General features: G+C 47.9%; 1 protein-coding gene across 3 annotated transcripts in view; it reads right to left on the bottom strand.

Moving 5' to 3' along the window:
* Window positions 1-22646, bottom strand: part of CRMP1 (collapsin response mediator protein 1) — a 73441-nt gene that overhangs the window by 40253 nt on the left and 10542 nt on the right. For all 3 annotated transcript variants that reach the window (XM_055245435.2, XM_063619744.1, XM_055245436.2), the window contains 2 exons: window positions 6488-6576; window positions 694-878 (listed from right to left, as the gene is read on the bottom strand). In XM_055245435.2, coding sequence (XP_055101410.1) covers window positions 694-878; window positions 6488-6576 — 274 coding nt within the window. The remainder of the gene's footprint in view (window positions 1-693; window positions 879-6487; window positions 6577-22646) is intronic.

The raw sequence follows: 22646 nt of genomic DNA, 5'->3' as shown, positions 1-22646 counted from the left end.
ATGGGAGACCCATGGTGCCCGAGTCCAACCCACAGCTGAACACAGCCACTCCAGCCCCACACCCACTCCTGCACACCCTCAAATGAGAAAAACAAGTGTTGCTTGAGATTTGGGGGCTGTTTGTTACACGGTGTTATCACAGTATTACGGCAGCAATACTAATACAACCACTTCCCAGCTGCGTCTCCTTGGGCAAGTTGCTTCACCTCTCTGAGCCTCTATTCTCCCATCTGTCACAATATAATACCTATGTCACTGGTCCTGAAACCACAGCCATCTTCACATCATGTTGAAGGACTTTTTCTTTTTTGCTTCATCTCCCCATAATCCATGTCTTCTTTACTTAACACTTTTCTTTAAACAAATTTTGTTTCTAAAAATCTAAATGCGACTTCAGTCTCATGCTAAGCAATTATACCAATGAGATGTTGTTTTATTTCAATATTTTAAAAATAATTTTTTAAATTGGTGCCTATAAAACCATATTGTTTATTAAGCCATCTTGTGTGGCCCCAGTGGCACACATGGTATATACTCTGCAAAACAGTGACCTGTGTCATAGGGCTGAGGGGAGAATGAAATCCAATGGCACCCTGGGCAGAGAGCCTCGAACACACTGAGCACTTGTGATGCTGATGATGAGGAGGAGTCCTCACAATCTATGTCCCTAAGGCATGGGACAGTGTCACTCACTGATCATCGTGGTCCCGCCCACCAGTGCTGCCCTGGTCCCTTGGAAGAAGTCATCAGCCGCAGTCATCCCCTGGGAGGGCTTCTGCAGGTACGTGTTGACATCGATACCTCCGGGAATAACCATCCGCCCGTTGGCTTCAATGGTCTTCACTCCACCAGGAACGATTAAGTTCTCTCCTATTTGTCTGGAGGCAAACAACAGAGACAGCCTTGATTCTTAAAGGAAAAGTAGAATGGGCAGTCAACCCGCAGCTTCAGTTCTGTTAAATAAACATTTCTGAGCCAGGCTCTTCACAAGGCCCTGGGTAGACAGAGATAACTCAGGCAGGGCACATGCCCTCAAGGGGCTCATAATCTAATAGGAGGTAAGGCAGGTGGGCAGACTGTTAGAACCCAGTATAGCAGAGACGACGAGGGGGCACGACGAGGGGCCCTTTCATCCAGCCTCGTTATCTAAGAAGGCCTCCAGGTGGAAGGGGTGGCAGAGCTCAATCCAACAGAAGTGAGACCAGCATGATGCACGTGCTGACCGTCACGTCTATTCTGATGTAACAGGTGCCTGAAAACTTCCTTTGGAAGGAGGGTAAATTCCAAATGGGGAAGGAGGGAAAAGAGCCTATGAAATGAGAAACCAAGCCCCCAGGGATCTCCGTGGGTGACTTATTGATGACCGTGGCTTCTGGTTTCTATTTGCTGGCACCAGAGTCAGGAGGTCTGTCAAGGCACTGGGGGAAGAGGCTCAGCCAGAACCAGGAAAGGAACCCTGCAGCATCCAAGGTCTAGGTCTGGCTCAGACCATGAGATCTGACTGCGGGTGATTTTTATTTTAAAAAAAATCCAATTGTTGTGAACTCTTGAGATTGGGCAGCATATTAATTTTTTAAGTCACATAAAACCCTAGTAATAAAGACACAGGAAGACGCTGCTTCAGTGACCAAAAGTGCAGCTCTAGACAGAATCCACAGCCAGGCAGCCAAGACAACAGCCTCTGCCCTCCTGGGCTCCCGGGAGAAGCTGGGCCAGCAAGCAGGCCCCAGCTGGGGCTCCTCTGAAGAAGTGGGTGCCACACACTGTCCTCTTAACCCAGGAAATAAGCCTAGGACCGCACAGTGCCAGGGACAAGGTGGACACCCAGAAAATGTTACCACACATGTCCACCTCCACGAGGATCACCACCGCCGCTGCTTTTAATAACCAATCCCTTACCCCCAGAATGTCCACCGCCACTGTTTATACTAACCAATCCCTTACCCCCAAAATGTCCACCGCCACTGCTTATACTAACCAATCCCTTACCCCCAGAATGTCCACCGCCACTGCTTATAATAACCAATCCTTTACCCCCAGAGTGTCCACCGCCACTGCTTATACTAACCAATCCCTTACCCCCAGAATGTCCACCGCCACTGCTTATAATAACCAATCCCTTACCCCCAGAGTGTCCACCGTCACTGCTTATAACCAATCCCTTACCTCCAGAATGTCCACCACTACTGCTTATAATAACCCCAGAATGTCCAACTTGACTTAGGGAAATCCTGTCTTCCCCAATCCTCCTGCCATCCTCTCCAAACATGTGGGCTTGCCCAGAGCTGAAGGGAAAGGGGTCGGGAAGACACCTGACCCTTAACTTAAAAGGAACAGCAACTGGAGAACAGTGTCTTCTAAGCGCATCACGGCTTCTCTCATTGAAGGCTCACAACCAGCTCTAACAGAGGACAGGGTAGCACCCCAAATGCCAACTCAGGCAAAGGCCTGGGCACGGTCCAGGCAGAAGGGCCGCTGGCAGTAGACATGCATGTGGTGTATCTACACAAGGGCACGGACCCACACGTGAGTGTCAGCGGAATCACAGCTCAGCCTGATTCAAGCCTGTAACCAAGTCACCATGCTGTGGGGGCCAACAAGTACTCCAATGAGAGGTTCTTTTATTTATTTTGGAGACAGGGTCTCTATCAGCCAGGCTGGAGTACAGTGGTACAGGTCATGGCTAACTGCAGCCTCAACTTGCTGGGCTCAAGCAATCCTCCCGCCTCAGCCTCCCAAGTAGCTGGAACTACGGGCGTGCACCACCATGCCCAGCTAATTTTGTTTTTTAATTTTTTTTGTAGAGATGGGATCTCTCTATGTTGCCCAGGCTGATCTTGAACTCCTAAGCTCAGGGGGCCCTCCTGCCTTGGCTCCCCAAAGTGTGTGAGCAAACATGCCTGGCCTTTTTTTTTTCCCTTTAAACTTTTTTTTTTTTTTTTTTTTAAAGAAACAGGACATTTCCTGAGCAGCCTGGTTGGCCATAGTCCTAAGATGCTTGATGTTCAACAGTGAGTGCCATCTCTGCAGCCAGAGGCTCTTTCTTACCAGGCACAATCATAGCCTCTTAACAAACCCTCTCTGGTCTCCCACCAGCAACCCTGCGAGGTAGGAGGTATTCCCATTTTGCAAAAGAGGACAACACAACTCAGAGAGGTGTAGTGACTCATCCAAGGTCACACAGCAAGTCAGCAATGGGCCCGGATTCAAGCCCAGGTCTCCCCAAGCCTAATATCAGAGCTCTGACCAGCAGGCTTTACTGCTGCCCTGCTTCCCTTATATAGGAACCAGATTCTCCCTGAACTGGGATTACACTAAACAGGACCCCCAGTGAATCAGAGGGACTCACTGAATGGCGCTCAACAGCAACGTCCTGGAAAGGGAAAGAGGAGAGAGGAAGCTCAGCTCAGCGAATGAGACAGACACCCCTCCCCCAACACCATCACCTCACGGTGCAGAAGAAACTCTCAACCACCGGCACTAGATTCACCAAGGCTAAGCGAATTAAATGGAAACCTTGATGAATCATAATTCAATGAATCACAACAGCTGAAAGGCTCTTAAGAAAACTTGGCAAATGGCCACAGAATTAAAGGATTCTTGAGGTTTCATTCAAGTGAAGGAAAATAATTGTGCCTCTGCATCCCAGGTGGTCCCTGGGGTGAGCACAGGTGGTCCCTGGCTCTTCCACACCTACCTTTCTCAGCCTGCAGGATGCACGTTCAGAATAAACACCCAAGGGCCCTGCGAGGCCTCAGTCACCGTCACTCACTCAGCTTCACAAGGCCGGAGGAAGACTGCCTAACACTCAGAGAGCTTCTCAGCAACGGGTTCAAGTAAAAGGGGTTTACGACCAAGAGGGGCTGACAGATAATGAATTTAGGGAAACTGCATATTTCCTCAACAGCCTGGTTAGCCAGAGTCCTAGGACTCTTGATGTTGATACGTACAGCAGGCACTTAATGAATGCAGCTCACTCGATGGCCACTTGCTCCATCTGTATACCCCCTGCGACTGCAGAGCTCTATAAGGGGGCCTGGCCCGGGAAGGACGGGGGTGGGTGTGGTCAGATCAAACTTCCAGCAGCAGGTGGTGTGTGGGATGCGGGGGCCCATGAGATCATTCTCAGGGTCATTTTACCTTTCAGGCTTCAGAAGCCCAGAGCCCCCCACACAAAGGGGTGTTCCCTCGGAGTTGCTTTCTCTCTATCTAAGCCATGGTTGAGTTAGAAAACCTCATTTTTTGACACATCCTGACACCCTTCCCCACCCCCAATCTGCCTTCCTGACCGTTCGGGATCCAGGTGCCCTGCAGCTGACAGGAGCATCCTCACCACCTGATGGCCAGCATTCATTTGTTTACGCTTTCCCTGAATCAGCACTCCAGGACCTACAGGTGCTGGGCCCCGGGGCGGGAGCCACAAGGCAAGGCCCTGGTCAAGGAGCGATGCAGTGTGACAATGGCTGCAATAGACAGCAGCTCACGGACTGTGGGGACAGAGGGATGCACCCCACACCGTCTTGGGGTCAAGGAAGGCTTCCTGGAGGGGAGGAGTCGCATGAGCAGGGCCCACAAGGACAAACAAGAGATGAGGGGAAGGCAGAAGGGCAGGGGAAAAGGCGTTCCAGGCAGGGGACTGATGGGTGCAAGGCTCTGAGGTGACAGCAGCCTGGCAAGTCCCGTGAGTCCCGAGTTTTCATTATGGCTGGAAGAGCAAGCAAGGAATGAAGCCAGAGGAGGGGAGGCCGGAGCTGGATTTGAAATGGTCAAAGTCTGGGACTAGAATTGGGGGGTGGGCTTGGGGGAGGCAGGGAGGGCTCAACTGCTCTGGGTATCCCTCTTCACTGGGTGATTTGCATATGTGGTCCCTTTCAATGCCCCCAATACTCCACAGCCCCTTTCCCCAAGCCTCCTCCTCCTCCATCATCATCCCCAAAGCCCACACGGGCCCCAGGATGATCCTGTTAAGTGTCAATCCCTTTCTGCCTTTCCCTACCTCCAATTCCCCTCTGCCTTTCCTTCTTGTACCAGCCACTCATGCTGGATCCTGAAACAGGGTCCTGCTCTTCTCTTCCAGATTTCAAGGGAAGAGGCTGAGCACCCAGCAAATCCAGGTTACGACTCACAGAAAGAGAAGTGCACCGATCCTCACCCACCAGTAAAATGTTAAGGCCAGCCAGGCGCGATGGCTCACACCTGTAATCCCAGCACTTTGGGAGGCCGAGGCGAGCGGATCACGAGGTCAGGAGATTGAGACCATCCTGGCCAACATGGTGAAACCCCGCCTCTACTAAAATACAAAAGAGTAGCGGGGCATGGTGGTGCATGCCTGTAGTCCTAGCTACTCGGGAGGCTGAGGCAGGGGAGTCGACTGAACCCAGGAGGTAGAGGTTGCAGTGAGCCGAGATAGCGCCACTGCACTCCAGCCTGGCGACAGAGTGAGACTCCGTCTCAAAAAAAAAAAAAAAAAAAAAAGGCCGCTGCCTACAGACCCCTGCCTGGCGTTATGGACTGAATTGTATCTCCCAAAATTCATGTTGAAGCCCCAGCCCACCCCATGGGACTACCTTTAGAGACAGGGCCTTTAAGGAGGTGATTAAGGTTGTTAAGGTTGAATGAGGCCACAGGAGTGGGGCTGTAATCCAGCAAAACTGGTGTCCTTAGAAGAGACCCCAGGAGTGTGCACACACACAGAAAGGGCCCTCTGAGGACAGCCAGAAGGTGGTGTCTGCAAGCCAGAAGGTGGTGTCTGCAAGCCAAGGAAGAACCTCCGGAAGAAGTTCAGGAAGGCCTCAGGAAGAACCAACCCTGACGGCAGCTTGACTTCCAGCCTCCAGGACTATGAGAAATAAACTTCTGCTATTTAAGCCACCCAGCCTGTGGCATTCCATTCCAGCAGCCAGCGCTGGCTAAGACACCTGGGTTGTCGTAAGCAGGGCTGAAGAGGGAGCCAATGAGAAGAAAGTGAAGGAAACTCCAGCCCCAATGTCTATCTTTTCTTTAAGTGCCAAGGCTGGGCTTGGAAGCCACACATTCCTCCTTCCTCCCTGCTCCGCTCAACCCAATTCCAGAAACTGTGGGTAGGTGGAAGAAAGAGCTGTGAATTCCGTTGTCTTAGGGTGGAATCTGGGCCTTGACCCTAACTCACCCCGTCATATGGGGCCAGGTACCCAGACTCATTGGCCTGCCGCCTCCAAAACCACAAAACAGGAAATGTGTCTGCATTTTGCAGCCTTTGTGTGAGCATTGCATGAGAGGAGCTGCCTCGGCCATGTGGCAGGGAGCCTAGCCCAGGAGGGCACCTCAGAAACACCAGCCCCTTCTCTACCCGCCGCGTGCACCCCCCCCAACCTCTGTGAGGTCTCTACCCCGAAACACAGGTACACAGCCCCATCATTCTAGGGTAGAATGCCAGCCTTCTGTTCCATCTAAGGCCAGGCAGCCTGGCAACACAGGTTTCTTAAAAGGTCCGTTTTGATCAACCCACTTGATAAGTCCATCCTCCAGGTAGACGTCAGCATAAAGGGATTGGTCATCGTTGATGATCCGTCCACCTTTGATGAGGAGTCGGTCACTCTGCAAAGCAAGGCAAAGTATTAAGGATCCTTGGTGAAAAGCCAGGAGAAAGTTTTTTCTTTTTAATTTTTAATACAAGAATTATCAAATATTTTCAAAGGTAAAGGCATTTAACTGCCCCACCCCAGATTCATCACCAGCTTCAATACTTGTCTATCCAATACTTCCTATTCTCCTTTCACCTTTCTCCTCTCTCACTTTGTTTTGTTTTTGCTGAGGTGTTTTAAAACAAAGCACAAGCACTGTATCTTTCCACCTATAAATACTTCACTAGAGCTCTCTCACTGTTAACCCATTTCCCCTTTGCCCCGAGACATGAGTGTGGGCAGCAAGCTGCACTTTTTTTTTCTTCTAAACAGGAAAGGGGTAAGGACTTTTTAAAGAAACAAAACCAGAATCCATTATCCCAACGACCCAATTAACTTAATACCTTTCTTATCAGTCAATAATCAGGCCCTCTTCAATGTTCCTTGATTGTCTCATAGACGTCTTTTTGTAGTTGGAGGGTTTGAATCAAAAGCCATACCAGGCCCCACAGCACACCTGCCTCATCATCTCGGCAGCCTCTGTCAGCATCTGCACTGGCCCCTCCTCCCTTTTGAATGTCATTCATTTGTTGAAGAAATTGGGTCATTTGTAGAACAGGGAGTTATCCAGGTATTATTAAATATGATAATGATCAACTTAGAGACATTTTAAAAGATAGTGAAGAGACTAAAAAAGAAAACCCCACTTTTCCAGTACAACTCCCAGCTGACATTCTGATGTCTCCCCACTCTTTTTCCTGTTTGCTTCCCCCACAGTGCACACATCCACTCACTCATCCAAGCACCAATCAGCTACCGACTGATGCTCTCAGCTCCAGAGGGGACCAGGCACAGAGCTGGAATCTGCTTTCAGGGGGTTGACAGATGGAGAGACAGATGTTTATCAAGTCATGGGGTATGTGGGGTTGAGGAGGAGAAGAGTGGGGACCTGCCATGGAAGCCAACCAAAGGGGCTGCCAACCTTATCTGGGGCGTCGGGCAGAGAAAGCACAGACCCAGAAAATAAGTCTAAAAAAGAGTCTATACTTCCTATATCTACACTCTGTATGACTATAGATAGATAAATGGATGTGTCATTAGAGGAAGGTGGATAAACACACACACACACACACACACACACACACACACACACACACACAGGATTGTATGAGTATGTCTGCGTAAATATTCATGTATTCAGATGATGTTCCCCGAAGGATGTTTTCAATCCCCTAGCCTATCCTAAGGGCACAGACTAGGCTTTCAACCCTCTTCTATTTGTCAATACCATTCCAGAATGGAACTCAGCCACAAACATGTTTATGCATAAACATAAACAAAGCTTCACCATATGGAGTGTTCCGGGCAGAGGGAATGATATGCAAGTCAGAACCCAGACCATTATGGGAACCAAAAAGAACACAGTTCTGTTCTTTCTGCATTTTACCATAAGCACATCCCAACTTGCTGTACATTCTTCATGACTATATATATATATAATTTTTTTTTTTGAGACGGAGTCTCGCTCTGTCGCCCAGGCTAGACTGCAGTGGCACGATCTCAGCTCACTGCAACCTCCGCCTCCTGGGTTCACACCATTCTCCTGCCTCAGCCTCCTGAGTAGCTGGAACTACAGGCACCTGCCACCACACGTGGTTAATTTTTTGTATTTTTAGTAGAGAAGGGGTTTCACCATGTTAGCCAGGATGGTCTGAATCTCCCAACCTCATGATCTGCCTGCCTCGGCCTCCCAAAGTGCTGGGATTACAGGCGTGAGCCACCGTGCCCGCCCCACTTCATGGCTATATTTTTTAAATAATCATAAAATACTCCATCTCAGGGATACATAATAAATTGTTTAATATTTCCCCCATGGTTGGTTACTGAAGTGATATTCTGTTTTGTACAGTGATACGTATTTTGCTGCAATGAACTTTTTGTGCACAAAACTCCTTCCTTAGTTCGAATGATTTGTTAGGCAAGGTTCTCAGAAGCTTAACAACTGGGTCGAACAACGTAAACCTTATTTACAGCCCTTGATAAAGATGACCAAACAGCTTTCCAAAAGGAATGCCCCATTCTTTGCATGAAAACACTAAGCACTCTTGTTTATTATTAATGTTTGTTACTTTGTGTTCCTTTTCTTTTTTCTTTTTTTTCGAGACAGAGCCTTACTCTATCACCCAGGCTGGAGTGAAGTGGCGTGATCACAGCTCTGCATCCTCAAATTCCTCAGCTTAAGTGATCCTCCAGCCTCAGACTCCCGAAAAGCTGAGACTATAGGCAATGTGACACCACACCTGGCTAATTTAAATTTTTTTTGTAGAGATGGGGTCTCAGTGTGTTGCCCAGACTGGTCTTGAGCTCCTGGCTTCAAGCAATCATCCCTCCTTGGTCTCCCAAAGCACTGGGATTACAGGTGTGAGCCACCGTGCCTGGGCAATTTCCATTTCGTGAAGGCTTGTAATTTTTTTCCATGTGCTTATTTACCATTTGTATTCTCTCCAGGCTGGAGATGTGATGAATAAGATACAGTGTCTGCCCTGAAGCCCATCCCTTGCGTGGGGAAGAAAGAAGTAAATTGGGCCAGGCGCGGTGGCTCATGCCTGTAATCCCAGCACTTTGGGAGGCCGAGGTGGGTGGATCACGAGGTCAGGATAGAGACCATCCTGGCTGATACAGTGAAACCCCATCTCTACTAAAAATACAAAAATATTAGCCAGGTGTGGTGGCAGGTGCCTGTAGTCCCAGCTACTCAGGAGGCTGAGGCAGGAGAATGGCATGAACCTGGGAGACGGAGCTTGCAGTGAGCCGAGATTGTGCCACTGCACTCCAGCCTGGGCGACAGAGCGAGACTCTGTCAAAAAAAAAAAAAAAAAAAGAAGTAAACTGACAAGAACAACCCACAGTAGGTGGTGGTCTGACAGCAGAGCCTGAGTCAAGAACCTGGAGGCAGGTGGTGCATCTGGGAGGCGGTTCCAGGGACTGGAGGGAGGGTATCCTGTTCACTAAATGAATCCAATAAAGAGTGCATATTGACCTGGCTAGCACTGTGGGCAACTAGAGCTTGATCTTGCCAAGGCTGTCTGAGGAAGTGCACACAAGGTACTTCAATGGTCCCCTGGACCAGGTCCCATGGTCTTATGGCATCAGCCACATTGCCCTGCAAGCCCAGAGAAGAAGAGTTTAACCCAAACTAAGGAATCAGAAACACATCATGCAGTCGGCTGCTCAAAGCTTCTTGCATCAGAATCATACTTCCCTCAGAGTGAATGCCAAGGTCAGCAAGACCCCAGTTAATCTGGAGTCCCAGGATCCTGGCAGTCTTCCTGCTCTTACTTTCTTTGGGCCCTGCTTGATGTTACTTAGATCTGAGTGCCCTCCGCTCAACTTCCCCTGTTTGGGACAACACACACCATCACCCCGCCAGCTGACCCTACATCCCTTACCCGTTTATGTATTCACAGTACTTATAGCACATCTGGCAGACTATGTATTTCTAGGTCTGTCTAAAATGTGACTTGCCACGCTGGAATCACAGCGTTGGTGTGTTACCCCACTGGCAGTGCAGGACACGACTCCCCAGGGGACACATGACACAGGCGTTGGTGGGGACGGCACTGCCTGGAGTTTGCACAGCACTTGTCTTTACTAGACTGTGAGCTCCACGGGGGCAACGGACTTTGTCCGTTTTCTTCACTGCTGCCTCTCCGGCATCTTGGACACAGCCTGGCTGGCTGGCTGGGTGACTGAACTGATTCTTGACAGATGAATGGGTGAAGATGGAGAGAAAGGCGTCACAGCTGTGAGCCGAGGAAGAGCAGTGTGAAGAGGCACATCCTGTTCTTCAGCAGGAGGGTCTCTGGAGGAAGATGTTTCAAGGTAAGTTGCTCCTAGGCCCCACAACCTATCTGTACCCCTAAAAAAGATGTGTGCATCCCCAGGGAGGAAACTCACCAAGCCTCTTGACGGCACTCTAGGACCAATGGGAAAAAGAGGCCCGGGCTCTGCACGTCCAGGAAGCACCCACAAGTTGGCGTGCATGTTTCCCCGGCTCCAGAACAGGAAACATAAGTCACCAGCAGCTGGTGCATGGCTTCTGGAACACGGCCGCCCCGCAGGCACCCATCTGCCTTGTCACATTTAATAGGGGGCTTTTCGGGCTCAGCCTGAAAGGTGGTATTTTAATGCACTGTGTGCCAGAAGATCGGCCCAACCTGCTATGCTCTTCCTAGAATCAGATGGTGGAGCTCGTGTTCAAATCCACCCCCTCCCTAACTACCAACAGACACTGCAAGCAGGCGCGCCCAGGGCACCAAGCCCTGAGTGTCTCTCAGGTGCTGGTCTACTTCTGAAAAAATAAGCCCATAGGAAGCCAAGCACTGATTCAACCTCTTCATGTTCTTTCTTAAAATTAGTAGTTCCTTTGCCTCTTAAACAAGCATTTTCAAAGCCGTGTGCTTCAGAACTCAAGCTCAGAGAGATTTTAGTAGGTACAGGCCCAGACAGGGGTTCCCTGGTGCCGTGAGTTTAGAAATCTCCAGGTTAAGGCCGGGTGCAGTGGCTCACGCCTGTAATCCCAGCACTTTGGGAGGCCGAGGTGGGCGGATCACGAGGTCAGGAGATCAAGACCATCCTGGCTAACATGGTGAAACCCCTTCTCTACTAAAAATACAAAAAATTAGCCGGGCGTGGCGGCGCACGCCTGTAGTCCCAGCTACTCAGGAGGCTGAGGCAGGAGAATGGCGTGAACAAGGGAGGCGGAGGTTGCAGTGAGCCATGATTGCGCCACTGCACTCCAGCCTGGGCGACAGAGTGAGATTCCCCACCCCCTACCCCCCCAAAAAAAGGAAAAAAAAAAAAGCAATCTCTGGGTTAAGCAGAAGCAGTGATGTCTTTATGACAGAACTTTTCAGATCTTTGCCTCTGCTGATATTTGATATGAATATTCAAAAGGAGAACTGAGTTGATATCTTTTCCAAACTCAGGTCCCTTTGTGGTGTGGAAAATCTGAAGAGATATTTTCCCACAGAAGAGACCGTAGGAAATGGGCTTTGAAGGAGTTACGTGCTTCGTGGCCATTTGCATGGAATGGTCAATGTGGAATGTTAGGTCTGATCCCACTTCCCAGGGAAATGAGGTCCACGGACAGGTGTAACCTCCACGTTCACACAACTAGTTAGGGTGCAGGCTAGAGCCAAGGGCTGGTTCCTAACGGCCTGTCCAGCATTCCAGCCACCAAGCCAGGCTTCTGTCCCATGTTTAAACATTCCCAAACTCTAGAATCCGTGACACCTCATAAGAAGATAGAACTTAGAACCCTCCCCCACTCAAGTAATAAGATCAATGGGCCTTGCCTTCTAAGGCTGCCTTTCTCATGCAGCAAATATGAGTGCACAGAACTGTATACTAAAAAGTAAATGTTACATAATATATGTTTTAAAAATTAATAACACCAACTTCACACATTTATATAAAAAAATAATACTGGTGCTGTCTGTTGCCTCTCACGGGATTACTGTGAGGGGAAAACAGCAGATGTGAACAATGGTACACTCTGCATAAACATTATTATGTATAAACTAGGCCGGGTGCGGTGACTCATACCTGTAATCCCAGCACTTTGGGAGGCCGAGGTGGGCGGATCACCTGAGGTTAGGAGTTTGAGACCAGCCTGGCCAACATGGTGAAACCCCGTCTCTACTAAAAATGCAAAAATTAGTTGGGCATGGTGGCAGGCACCTGTAATTCCAGCTACTTGGGAGGCTGAGGCAGGAGAATCGCTTGAACCCAGGAGGCGGAGGTTGCAGTGAGCTGAGATCGCACCACTGCAGTCCAGCCTGGGCAACAGAGTGAGACTCCATCTCAAAAAAAAATTATTATGTATAAACCTTGAAGAAATAAAGCATCTCATGAAAAACTCAGCCAAAGTCTAACAGCTGAATTGATTAACTAGGGCGTGTCAGAGATGCCAGTTCATTCCACGGCGACAGCAATGACCTTTAAAGCAAATCATGTTCTTGTGTCAGCGCCGCTTAAAAGCAAAACGTCCACACTCAGACAGAGGTGGGTTTGGATCCTGACTCCACTTATTATCCATGTGACTTACGGAGCCTCAGTTTCCTTGTCTATGAGATGGGGATAATCGGCTCTGCGTCCTAGGCGTGTATTCGAAGTGCTTACTCAGCCCAGGCCTGGCCGGTGAAGAGCTCATTGTTCATTCTCAGCCATTTTCTGTGGCTAGAACTCCATGCTATAAATCATTGTTTAAGGATGGGTGTAAGCAGCTTAAATGCAGCTTGTGCCCTCAAGGGGTGCTCAGGCCAGTGAGGGAGGCTAAGTCAACAGCTGGCCTTTGCCGCCAGTGTGGGAAGTGCAGAGGGCCACAGAACACGGAGGCAGCCTCCACGTCAACTCTGCTAAGGGGGAAAGCATTCCCTCTAAGCTTAGAGGATGAGTAGGTATCAGCCACACAGCAAAGGCGAAAAGGGATCCCAAGAGAGGGAAGCACATGGTGTATTAGTCCATCCTCACAATGCCATAAAGAAATGCCTGAGACTGGGTAATTTGTAAAGAAAAGAAAAGAGGTTTAATTGGCTCACGATTCTGCAGGCTGTACAGGAAGCATGATGCTGGCATCTGCTTGGCTTCTGGGGAGGCCTCAGGAAACTTACAATCATGGCTGAAGGCAAAGTGGGGGGTGGGGGGTGAGCACCTCACAGGAAGAAGAGAGAGAGTGGGGAGGTGCCACACTTTTGAATAACCAGATCTCCTGAGAACTCACTCACTGTCACAAGAACAGCACCAAAGGGGGAAATCCGCCCCAGTGATTCAATCACCTCTCTCCAGACCCCACCTCCAATACTGGGCACTACAATTCAACATGATATTTGGGTGGGGACACAGATCCAGACCATATTGCGTGGGGAAAGACACAGAGGTCAGAAGCAGCCTGGCATGCCTGGGGATCTGTAAGTGGTCTTCTTTGGCTGAAGGGTGACCTCAAAGTGGGGAATCTGGAAAGGATTGCAGAAACCAGATCTCAGGGACCCAGTGCCGTGTGTAAAGGGGAGTTTGGGCTCCATGGTGAAGGTCATGGAATGGTTTTCATCAGGGAGGAACCAGAACATAGAAACGTTTCCGAGCTAAGACATCACATGAGCGCTGGGTGGAAATGGAAGAAGGGAGAGGAATCGTCTTTATCTTCTCCTCAAAGCTGGGATTCCTCAGTAAGAATATGTGGCAGCCAAGTTTGCAACAGGTATCAAAGGCCTTAACAATGTTCATGTCCTTTGACCCATAAATTTAGTGCTGGGAATTTGTCCTCCAGAAAATATCTAAAACAGGGTCACAAAATGATACACAAAGACGTGATCCAGAATTAATTACAATGGTATAACCACACCAGTAATGAAGTATCATTCAGCTACTACAGCTACTAAAATATTTTCCAGGAAGTTTTAAGCACGAACAAAAGTGCTAGATAATAAAACGTGAGGAGAAAAAGCAAACTACAAACTTCTGCGTTAGGAATTCAAAAGGAAGTGGATCTGGAGTCATTGGCTTCCCCTACGGAGACTTTGGGGTCCTCCCCCATGATCTAACCGCCAGTATAACGCACAGCTCTCTCCCAATGCACAACCCTCCCCCAATGGTCACAGTTCATGTGCCCATCTCTCATTGGGCTGGACACCCCTTCATAGCCAGGGGAGTTCTATGTATTTCATCTTTATATCCTCAGGAACCAGCCAGGACCCTTACACAGTATTTAGCAGATGTTTGCTGAGCAGGAGGGGAAGAGGGAGGCAACAGACAAGAGGCAAGGAAAGAGGGAGAAAGTAGAAAGAGAAAGTTTGAAAAGAGAGGGAGTGCAAAGGAGAGAAAAGGAAGATGAGATAAAAGAAGGATAAAGAGGAATGGAAAGATAGAAGGAGGAGGAAAGAAAGGAGAGAAGAGAGAAACAAAGGGAGAAAAGCATAGATGGACACACAATAAATCTCTCTTTTCTGCTTTTCAAATTCCTGAAAACCTAACCCCATTGGCTGGGAGAGAAGCCTGACAAGTGCAAAGCCTGCACACTACAGATGCTGCAGGAAGGCGTCCTCGCGAAGACTCTACCAAAACCCTGTTGGGCTGCATTCGTGTCTCTGCTGCCAAATGTCTCATGAGTCAGAGGAGCAGCCAGGCAGGAGAAAGGGATTCTTCTCCAAACCTACTGTTATCTCCATCCAGCCCCCACTGGGGGGAGAGAGCTGACATTGACAGGACGCTTTTGTTCTTTTTCACAAACATTAAGCATTAGGTTGAGCTCTGCTTACAAAAACTAGCCTTTAAAGCTTCAGGCATTTTTTTTTTTTTTTTTTTTTTTTTTTTTTTTTTTTTTTTTTTTTTTTTGAGACGGAGTCTTGCTCTGTCGCCCAGGCTGGAGTGCAGTGGCGCAATCTCGGCTCACTGCAAGCTCCGCCTCCCGGGTTCACGCCATTCTCCTGCCTCAGCCTCTCCGAGTAGCTGGGACTACAGGCGCCCGCCACCACGCCCGGCTAATTTTTTGTATTTTTTTTTAGTAGAGACAGGGTTTCACCGTGGTCTCGATCTCCTGACCTCGTGATCCACCCGCCTCGGCCTCCCAAAGTGCTGGGATTACAAGCGTGAGCCACCGCGCCCGGCCAGCTTCAGGCATTTTTATCCACAGAACAAAAAAACAAACAGCAGCAACCGCAGTCAGCCTCAGCTCAGTGGGGAGGTTCTGGATGACAGTGAATGTTCTGCATCACTGTCTATTCCTGAGTGAGGCATTAAACCTCCCCGGGTTTTTGTTCTCCCTCTTGCATGGTGGGAATAAATCTGTCATCTCCACCATGAAGGTGGCTGTCAGAAGGCATACAAAATCTATTAAGGTCTAGATTTCAGAAAAAAAAAAAAAAAAAAAAAAGAGATGGGATGCTATTCTTATCCAATCAACCTCTATCCAAAAATCACTGGTTTAGCAACCTTGGCTATCCGAAAAATAGCAGAGAACCAAAGCTGTTATTACAGTGACAGAGAAAAGACCGTGGCTATGTCATCAAGGAGGGGAAACTTGAGCTGAGTTCCAAAATATAAATAGGAGTTCAGAAATCTAGAAAAATTGGGAGAGGAGAAGGGAAGCATCCCAGCCAAATAAACATTAGATACAGAGACGCCGTCTTCTGAAAGTTCCAGGTACTGTGGGTAGGTGAGGAACAGGTGGGGATTGGTGCTGTCCGCGGTCCTGAATTGACACTGGGCACAGAAACCGTGAGTTTTCTCCAAACCCTGATGCTGAAGACCCCTCAGCCCCCTACCGCATCCAACCTTACAGTTTCTTACTGCTTTTCTTTCTCAGCTTCTTTAAAAAGTCTTGTTTCAGCTGGGCGCGGTGGCTCACGCCTGTAATCCCAGCGCTTTGGGAGGCCGAGGCGGGCGGATCATGAGGTCAGGAGATGGAGACCATCCTGGCTAACACAGTGAAACCCCGTCTCTACTAAAAAACACAAAAAATTAGCCGGGCGTGGTGGCGGGCACCTGTAGTCCCAGCTACTTGGGAGGTTGAGGCAGGAGAATGGCGTGAACCCGGGAGGCGGAGCTTGCAGTGAGCCGAGATCGCACCACTGCACTCTAGCCTGGGCGACAGAGTGAGACTCCGTCTCAAAAAAAGAAAAAGTTTTGCTTCAAAAATTCTTCTTTTGGCCTTGCAGAGTCAAAATAATCATGACTTATGTTTCCAAGTGGACAAAGCTGGCTTCAAGTACTTTTCAGTGTTGGTAGATCAAGACCTTACACTACTTCCAATACTTTAATTCTCCCACTCCAGGAAGTTGGGGTGAGGGCAAGCAACTCCCATGGCCCCCACGTGCTCCACTAGAGCAGTCATTGGAATCATGAACAGGTGGGTGTCAACATAGGGTCTCAGAGGCCATGCAAATTCAGATGAGATTGCCTGATTCCTCAGTGGGAAGGGCAGGAAATCTCATGGTAAATGACCAGTCTCTTCTGGAAAGATGAAGAAACTCTTTCTTTCCAAAGAGAAGCAGGGAAATGAGCCTCAAAAAGATCAAAGGAGCCCATTTTGTAGAAATGTGCTTATCCAAGCATTGAATGCAGGGGGAACTGCTTTCTTTTAGAACAAAGGAAATGTCAAGGTGGGTTTTGAAAGTTTTTAGTCCTTTAAAAACCACATACTCATGATGTTGAGGCTCACATTCGCAATTCAAAACTTCAAGATGATCGGTACGCATACCCCCCCGCCACCCCCCTTCCTGAAAACTGACAGCACGACACCATGGCCCAGCTGGTCCTCAAAATGCCCTGGAATTGCCTGCTAAAAATTCCCATCGGGGCTTTTATCAAGATATTCATTCACCAGATCTAGATTACAAGCCAGGAATTTATATTATTAACAAACATCCCCAGGTAATTTCAACACAGACCCTCTGTGGCAAGTCCTCACCATGCCCCAAAGTGGGTGCGGTGCAGCCCCCCTGCCCCACTGACTGTGGGTGTGCTGCCCATGTGACCTGCTTTGGCTGGGAGTGCACCAGTCTGAGCACAAGCTTTAAGGGGCAGGTGGGTTCAGCTTTCCTTGACAGTCCACCTCCCGCCATGAAAACACAGGACCCAAATGGCAACCGCAGAATGAGAGGATTTGAGGAGCACACCTGACCCCAACAGAAGACTGAAGACAAATTGAGCTGAGCCCTGCTAATAAGCATCTACCACCCACAAACCCAATGCCATAAATAAATATTTGTTGCTGTAAGGCACAGAGTCTAGGAGGGGTGTTTGTTAGGCAGCATCATCGCATCAAAGCGAATTAATACATCGTAAAGGTTCTGTGCTGGGAGCCACAGGGGTTGCTGCATGAGAGGTTTTATAGCTCAAATACGTCAAACTTCCATGACTTGGTCCCTACCTTGAATAACCAGAGCCTTCCCCTTGAGCAAGCTCCCCGCTCTGGCCTCCTTGCAACGGCAAGTGCTGCCATCCCATCCAGCTGCACACTCATATTTATTCACAGAAACCATCCATTTGCCTTTGATTTTGCCTACGGGGACAGCCTGTCAGCCAGTGGCCCTTTGCCACACTATCCAGGAATGCAACCCACGCAGTGGCAACCAGTATGAGCCTGAATCTAATTAACACACATTCGTTCCCCCTCTCATGGGTAGGGGACAGGGTGGCTTTCCCCCCTTCATGAATGGGAGATACAGGTGGTCCCCATGGACTGCAGGACTTTTTTTTTTCCGAGATTATGCCTGTTTCCATGACAACTGCAGTTATAAGTGCACAATTTCAGGTCCCACTGTACCAGCAGACTTTCAGGGAGCACTCCCTGATGGACTGAATATCTGATTTTAAAACAGCACACCTCTGTCACAACCCCAAGAGTGGGCAGGGCCTGCACGCTGCATGGGGAAAGATGATGCTAGCTGCATGTGTGATTGGTGACTTGACCCATTTCTCTGTGTTCTGGTCTGAGCTTCTTGCTTTATAGAAAGAAATCTGAACAGAACTCCTTTGCCTTAAGAAGTGCACATTCCTTAAACTCATATGAAGGATCAGTTCTGCATTACATGGGTTTTCATTTTTAATTCTTAAATCACCTTAAAAGTGGGAATAAGTATGACAAGTGAGGAAACTCAGAAGTAATTTGCTCAAGGTCACACAGCCAAGAGATGGTACAGCAGCTAGGATTTGAACCGAATTCCACCTGGCACCTATACAGAGACCACCCCACTGCCTCTCGGTGGTGAGACTAGAACAGTGTTCTCTTCAGTGTACCTAGTTGATGCATCTGAGCCTCAGTTCCCCACTCTGTAAAATAGGGACAGGCAGCGATAGACTACACTTATCTGTTCAGTGTTTATCAAGTACATACCCCAGGCCTTACACCTCACCTGCCCTCTTGACACGATTATTGTGAAAGTGGTCAAAAGTGGTTAAGGCAGATTAAATGCCTCTGAAAACTGCAAAAGACTTTCTAGGGGAAAGACATTGCATGCAGAAACCTGTCACCTAATAAACATTGCCAATGCCTCCTGGGAGCCAGGTGCTTATATTTACTCTCTCCTTGCATGCTCATTTAACAAAGAGGCGATGTTTGGATATGAAAGCAGAGGCCAGACTGCACCTAACAACATGGGTGCAGAGGGCAGACTACCTAGGGTCTTACGTGGCCCCACACCTCCAAACTGTGTCACATGGGTGAGTTCACCTCTCTGTGCTTCTGTTTCCCATCAAATGCAGAGGAAACTTTTGAATAAATGAAATGAATTAACCCATGGATAGCACTTCACACAGTGCCTTATTTTTTTTTAATCCTTGCAACGTGGGGTAACAGATCTCATTAAAATGCTCAGTTCCATTTTCAGCTTCTCTCTAATCTGTCCCACCTCAAACCTAACTCTTTTTTAGATCTTGTTGCATCTACTCTGGAACTGTTCTAATACCTACCTGCTGACTTTCACCTCCCAATGCACCTGCCCCAGTAAGCCCTCACCCCATCTCCCTGACACATAATATCTTGTCCGCTCCATATGACAGGCAGAGTGACCTTTCTGAAATGCAAATCCAACCATGCCTCGCCTCTCCTCAAAATCCTTCACCAGCTTGTCCTCATCTGTAGGACAAAGCACACCTCCTAGGCTCTTCCTGGCCTGAGCCCTGCCCTCTCTCGGCCACGCCCCACCACATCTATCTACACACACCACACTCCGCCTTCCTAACTGCACCTTCACAACCTGTGCCTTCATCTGTGGCCTCCCTGCAGCATGGATCTCTGGCCACATCTGCTCTGTTCATTGCTTTCCAACTTCTTAGTCACGTGCAGTGTCTTGAGTCCAGGATCACAAGGTCACTCCTTGGAGTTCCCACAACATGAGGCTTGCACCTCTGGTCAGCATTTGTTCATGACGCTCATTTTCCAGCTCACTTTAATATATCTTATTTCCCCCATGAGACTGAAATCCTTGGCACCAGAGACAGCAGCTTATTCCCACATAGCTTCTTAGCAGGGTGATCTTTGGCAAGATACTTAATCTCTGTTGGCTTCAGTTTCCTCATCTATAAATGGAACCCATCAAAATACCTACCTCACAAGATTACTTGAAATAATATGTAAAAGCACCCAATACACTGAACACTGGCCTATGAAGTCTAACATTCTATGCCAAATGCTCTAACATTCTATGCCAAATGTTCATGCATTTGAGGATGCAGGAAAAAGCTTCGATTGCTTTTATCAGCTTCTCAGAGGAGTTGACGGCCTTAGGAAGCCTTTAAACTAGTTAAGAGGTCCCCAATAATTCAAGTTTTATTTAGATTCCTTTTTATTCTGCATGTTCAGAAATAAAATATAGCAAAACAATGAGATGAAAGGAAAGGAAAATGAAAGAAAGTAAAGGAAAACCTAACACCGTATGTGGAAATCATGATAGAGGAGGAATAAAGAACTGGAGTGGTTTTGGAAAAGAGAAGGTCCTAAGTAATGGAGAAACATCTTCCAGTGCCTCTAGGAATAGCAGTGTGGAAGAAGAAACTTGGGAAGACTCTGAGAACAAAAGTAGGGCATGAGGCAGAATCCCACTCTACATAAAGAAGAGCCTTCTAACAACAGAGCTGTACAAGAGTAAAGCAGGTTGCCATGTAAAGTGGTGATCTCCCTGTCATTGGAGGTATGCAAAGAGAGCATACTGGGAATTTCTGCACTGAGGGCAGAATGGTGGGGGCAGGGGAGAAGCAGTAGACAGACACTTTTTCCTTCCTCCCTAATTGTACAACATAAAATTTTACATAATTTAAAAGTTCCATTCAACCTTGAGGTTATAGAAATCAAACATTTGCTGAGATTTTATTAGACCTTAAGCCCTAAGAGTCTATGGATACGGTATGATCTAAAAATACACAGCAACATAATTTGGGGGCAGGTTCAAAATTTCCTCAAATAGCCACCTTTTTGCTGTATGCAATTCTGCATCAGATCCAATGAGTCTTCCCATGGAATTGACTCCAAGTTCCAACACCAGGTCATTATTTAGTCAAGGCCCCAGGGAGAGGGGAAGACGTGCAATGTGCTCGTGTGTAAAAAGTACGTTTTGCAAAAGCTTCCTATTCGATTTGAAATGCAGCGAAGCCCATTACTAAACCAAATCTGCCCTCTCCCCATTGTCAAAGCACCACTTCAGGGGCCCCCACACCTTCTTTTCTCTTTGAGCTCCAAAACTCCTCATGCCACCTCCATCTCCTTCTGCATAGTAACTACCTTCACTTTAAATCCATAGATAGTGCCTTGTTAAGGAAGACTAAATGCAGTTGTGGCTGAAACCTCAATCAGCAAAGAAGTCCACAATCTTGGTCCCATTCACTCACTCACACAGTGTGGCATCCCCGCTGTGAATCCCCAGTGTTCCTGAGGGGCTCCTGAGGAGAATCAGACAATTTCCCAGTCTTCAAAGTATCCACGGTCAAGCGGAGCAGATGGACATGAGCAACAAGCCAAAGATACTGAAATCGAAGTGCTCACCACCCCCAGCCCAGGAAGAGGGATCCTCTATAGAGAATGGACACAGCTGATACAAAGGCAGAGGGCCACACATGGTGTGCCAGGTCAAGGTGAATGCTCTGGATGCCTGGGACACAGGCCCAAGGAAGGAGTGGGGAACTATAATCTCATATATCCACAGACATTGCTTTCTTCCTTTTAGCTGCTTGCTGTTGTTTTCTAGACCAACTTCTCTATGAAGCATCCAAGATCCCACTCCACTTCCCAAACTACCAACACCAATTCAGAGTTGTTTCTTCTCAGAGCAAAGCTATGATTTGGTCATTACAGCTCTCTAGGGCGATGGTTCTCAACCTTACTGTATTCAGGACATACTTCCAAATCACATAAAATTTTGCAGCATTCTTGCAGGATTAAAATTACACCAAGTAAGTCTGCAACCATCACCATGCCCGCCCACTACAGTGTGACTGTGGCTGTCTTACAGGTCTATAATAGCTCTGATTGCACTTGGTTACTGTTCAGCACCATGGTGCTGTCCACTGCCCTGACCATGTTCTTTTATATGCTCTCAGGGCAAAGTCCTCTGGTGTTCCTCTTCCATGACAAGAGCTGACTTTTACTTACAGCAAATTAGACTGTATTCTACATCTCTCTGCTTGTGAATACTCAGGGCTCCACCTGAGAGATGCTACAATAATTTGTAGACTTGGTTGTAGCAAACATAAACTTTAAATGCTGATCAAAATTTAGCAGCACATCTGCAGAGAATTTTTTTCAGTACACCACTGTGCTTGCAGCACATAGGCTGAGAACCACTGGTTGTTGAAATAGCTTGCATTTTTCTGTCTTCTACCAATACCTTTTGTAATGGGCCCCTGATAGCTATCTCTGTCCCTTGCCTCTCACCCTCATTCCAATCTATTCCTTATTGTCCATTGAGACACCTCAATTTGGAGCTTGCTACCAAATCCAGTTCAACCTAAGAACCAATGGTGGGATTTTTCTTCCAAACTCAATCCCTGTGCTTCCTGACCACCTCATCATCAGCTTCCATGGGTGTGTATTAGCATCTTTTACATGTCAGAACTTTCACATTTAATCCTCACATCTCCTCTAGAAAGACTGACTTTCTGCTTCTCTCCCACTGATTTAGAGCTTGATCATACAACTTGCTTTGGCCAGTACACTATCAGCAGATGTGAAATATGCTATATTTGAGTAGAAGTTCTTAAAGATATTTCAGGTTGCTGCCAATCTCTTGTGCTTTTCTTCTCCTTCAGCCTGGGTTTCAAAGTGAGGAGATGCAAAGAGCAGACTCACTACCGACCAGTAAACAGGGGCAAAGTTACAGCCAACCCACAGCCCTCATGTAGCATGAGCAAAAAATAAGTGTATATTGTTGAGACCTTGGGGTTGAGTGCTATGTAGCAAAGCTAATACACCATCCCACAGTAATAATAATAAGAGCTAATCCACATTGTATTTAATATGTGCAGGCACTATTTTAAGCATCTTACACATAT

The sequence above is a fragment of the Symphalangus syndactylus genome, chromosome 16, assembly GCF_028878055.3.
Source record: "Symphalangus syndactylus isolate Jambi chromosome 16, NHGRI_mSymSyn1-v2.1_pri, whole genome shotgun sequence".
NCBI lineage: Eukaryota > Metazoa > Chordata > Mammalia > Primates > Hylobatidae > Symphalangus > Symphalangus syndactylus.
The sequence above is the reverse complement of the archived record's forward strand: the minus strand, read 5'-3'. Positions and strand labels throughout refer to the sequence as shown.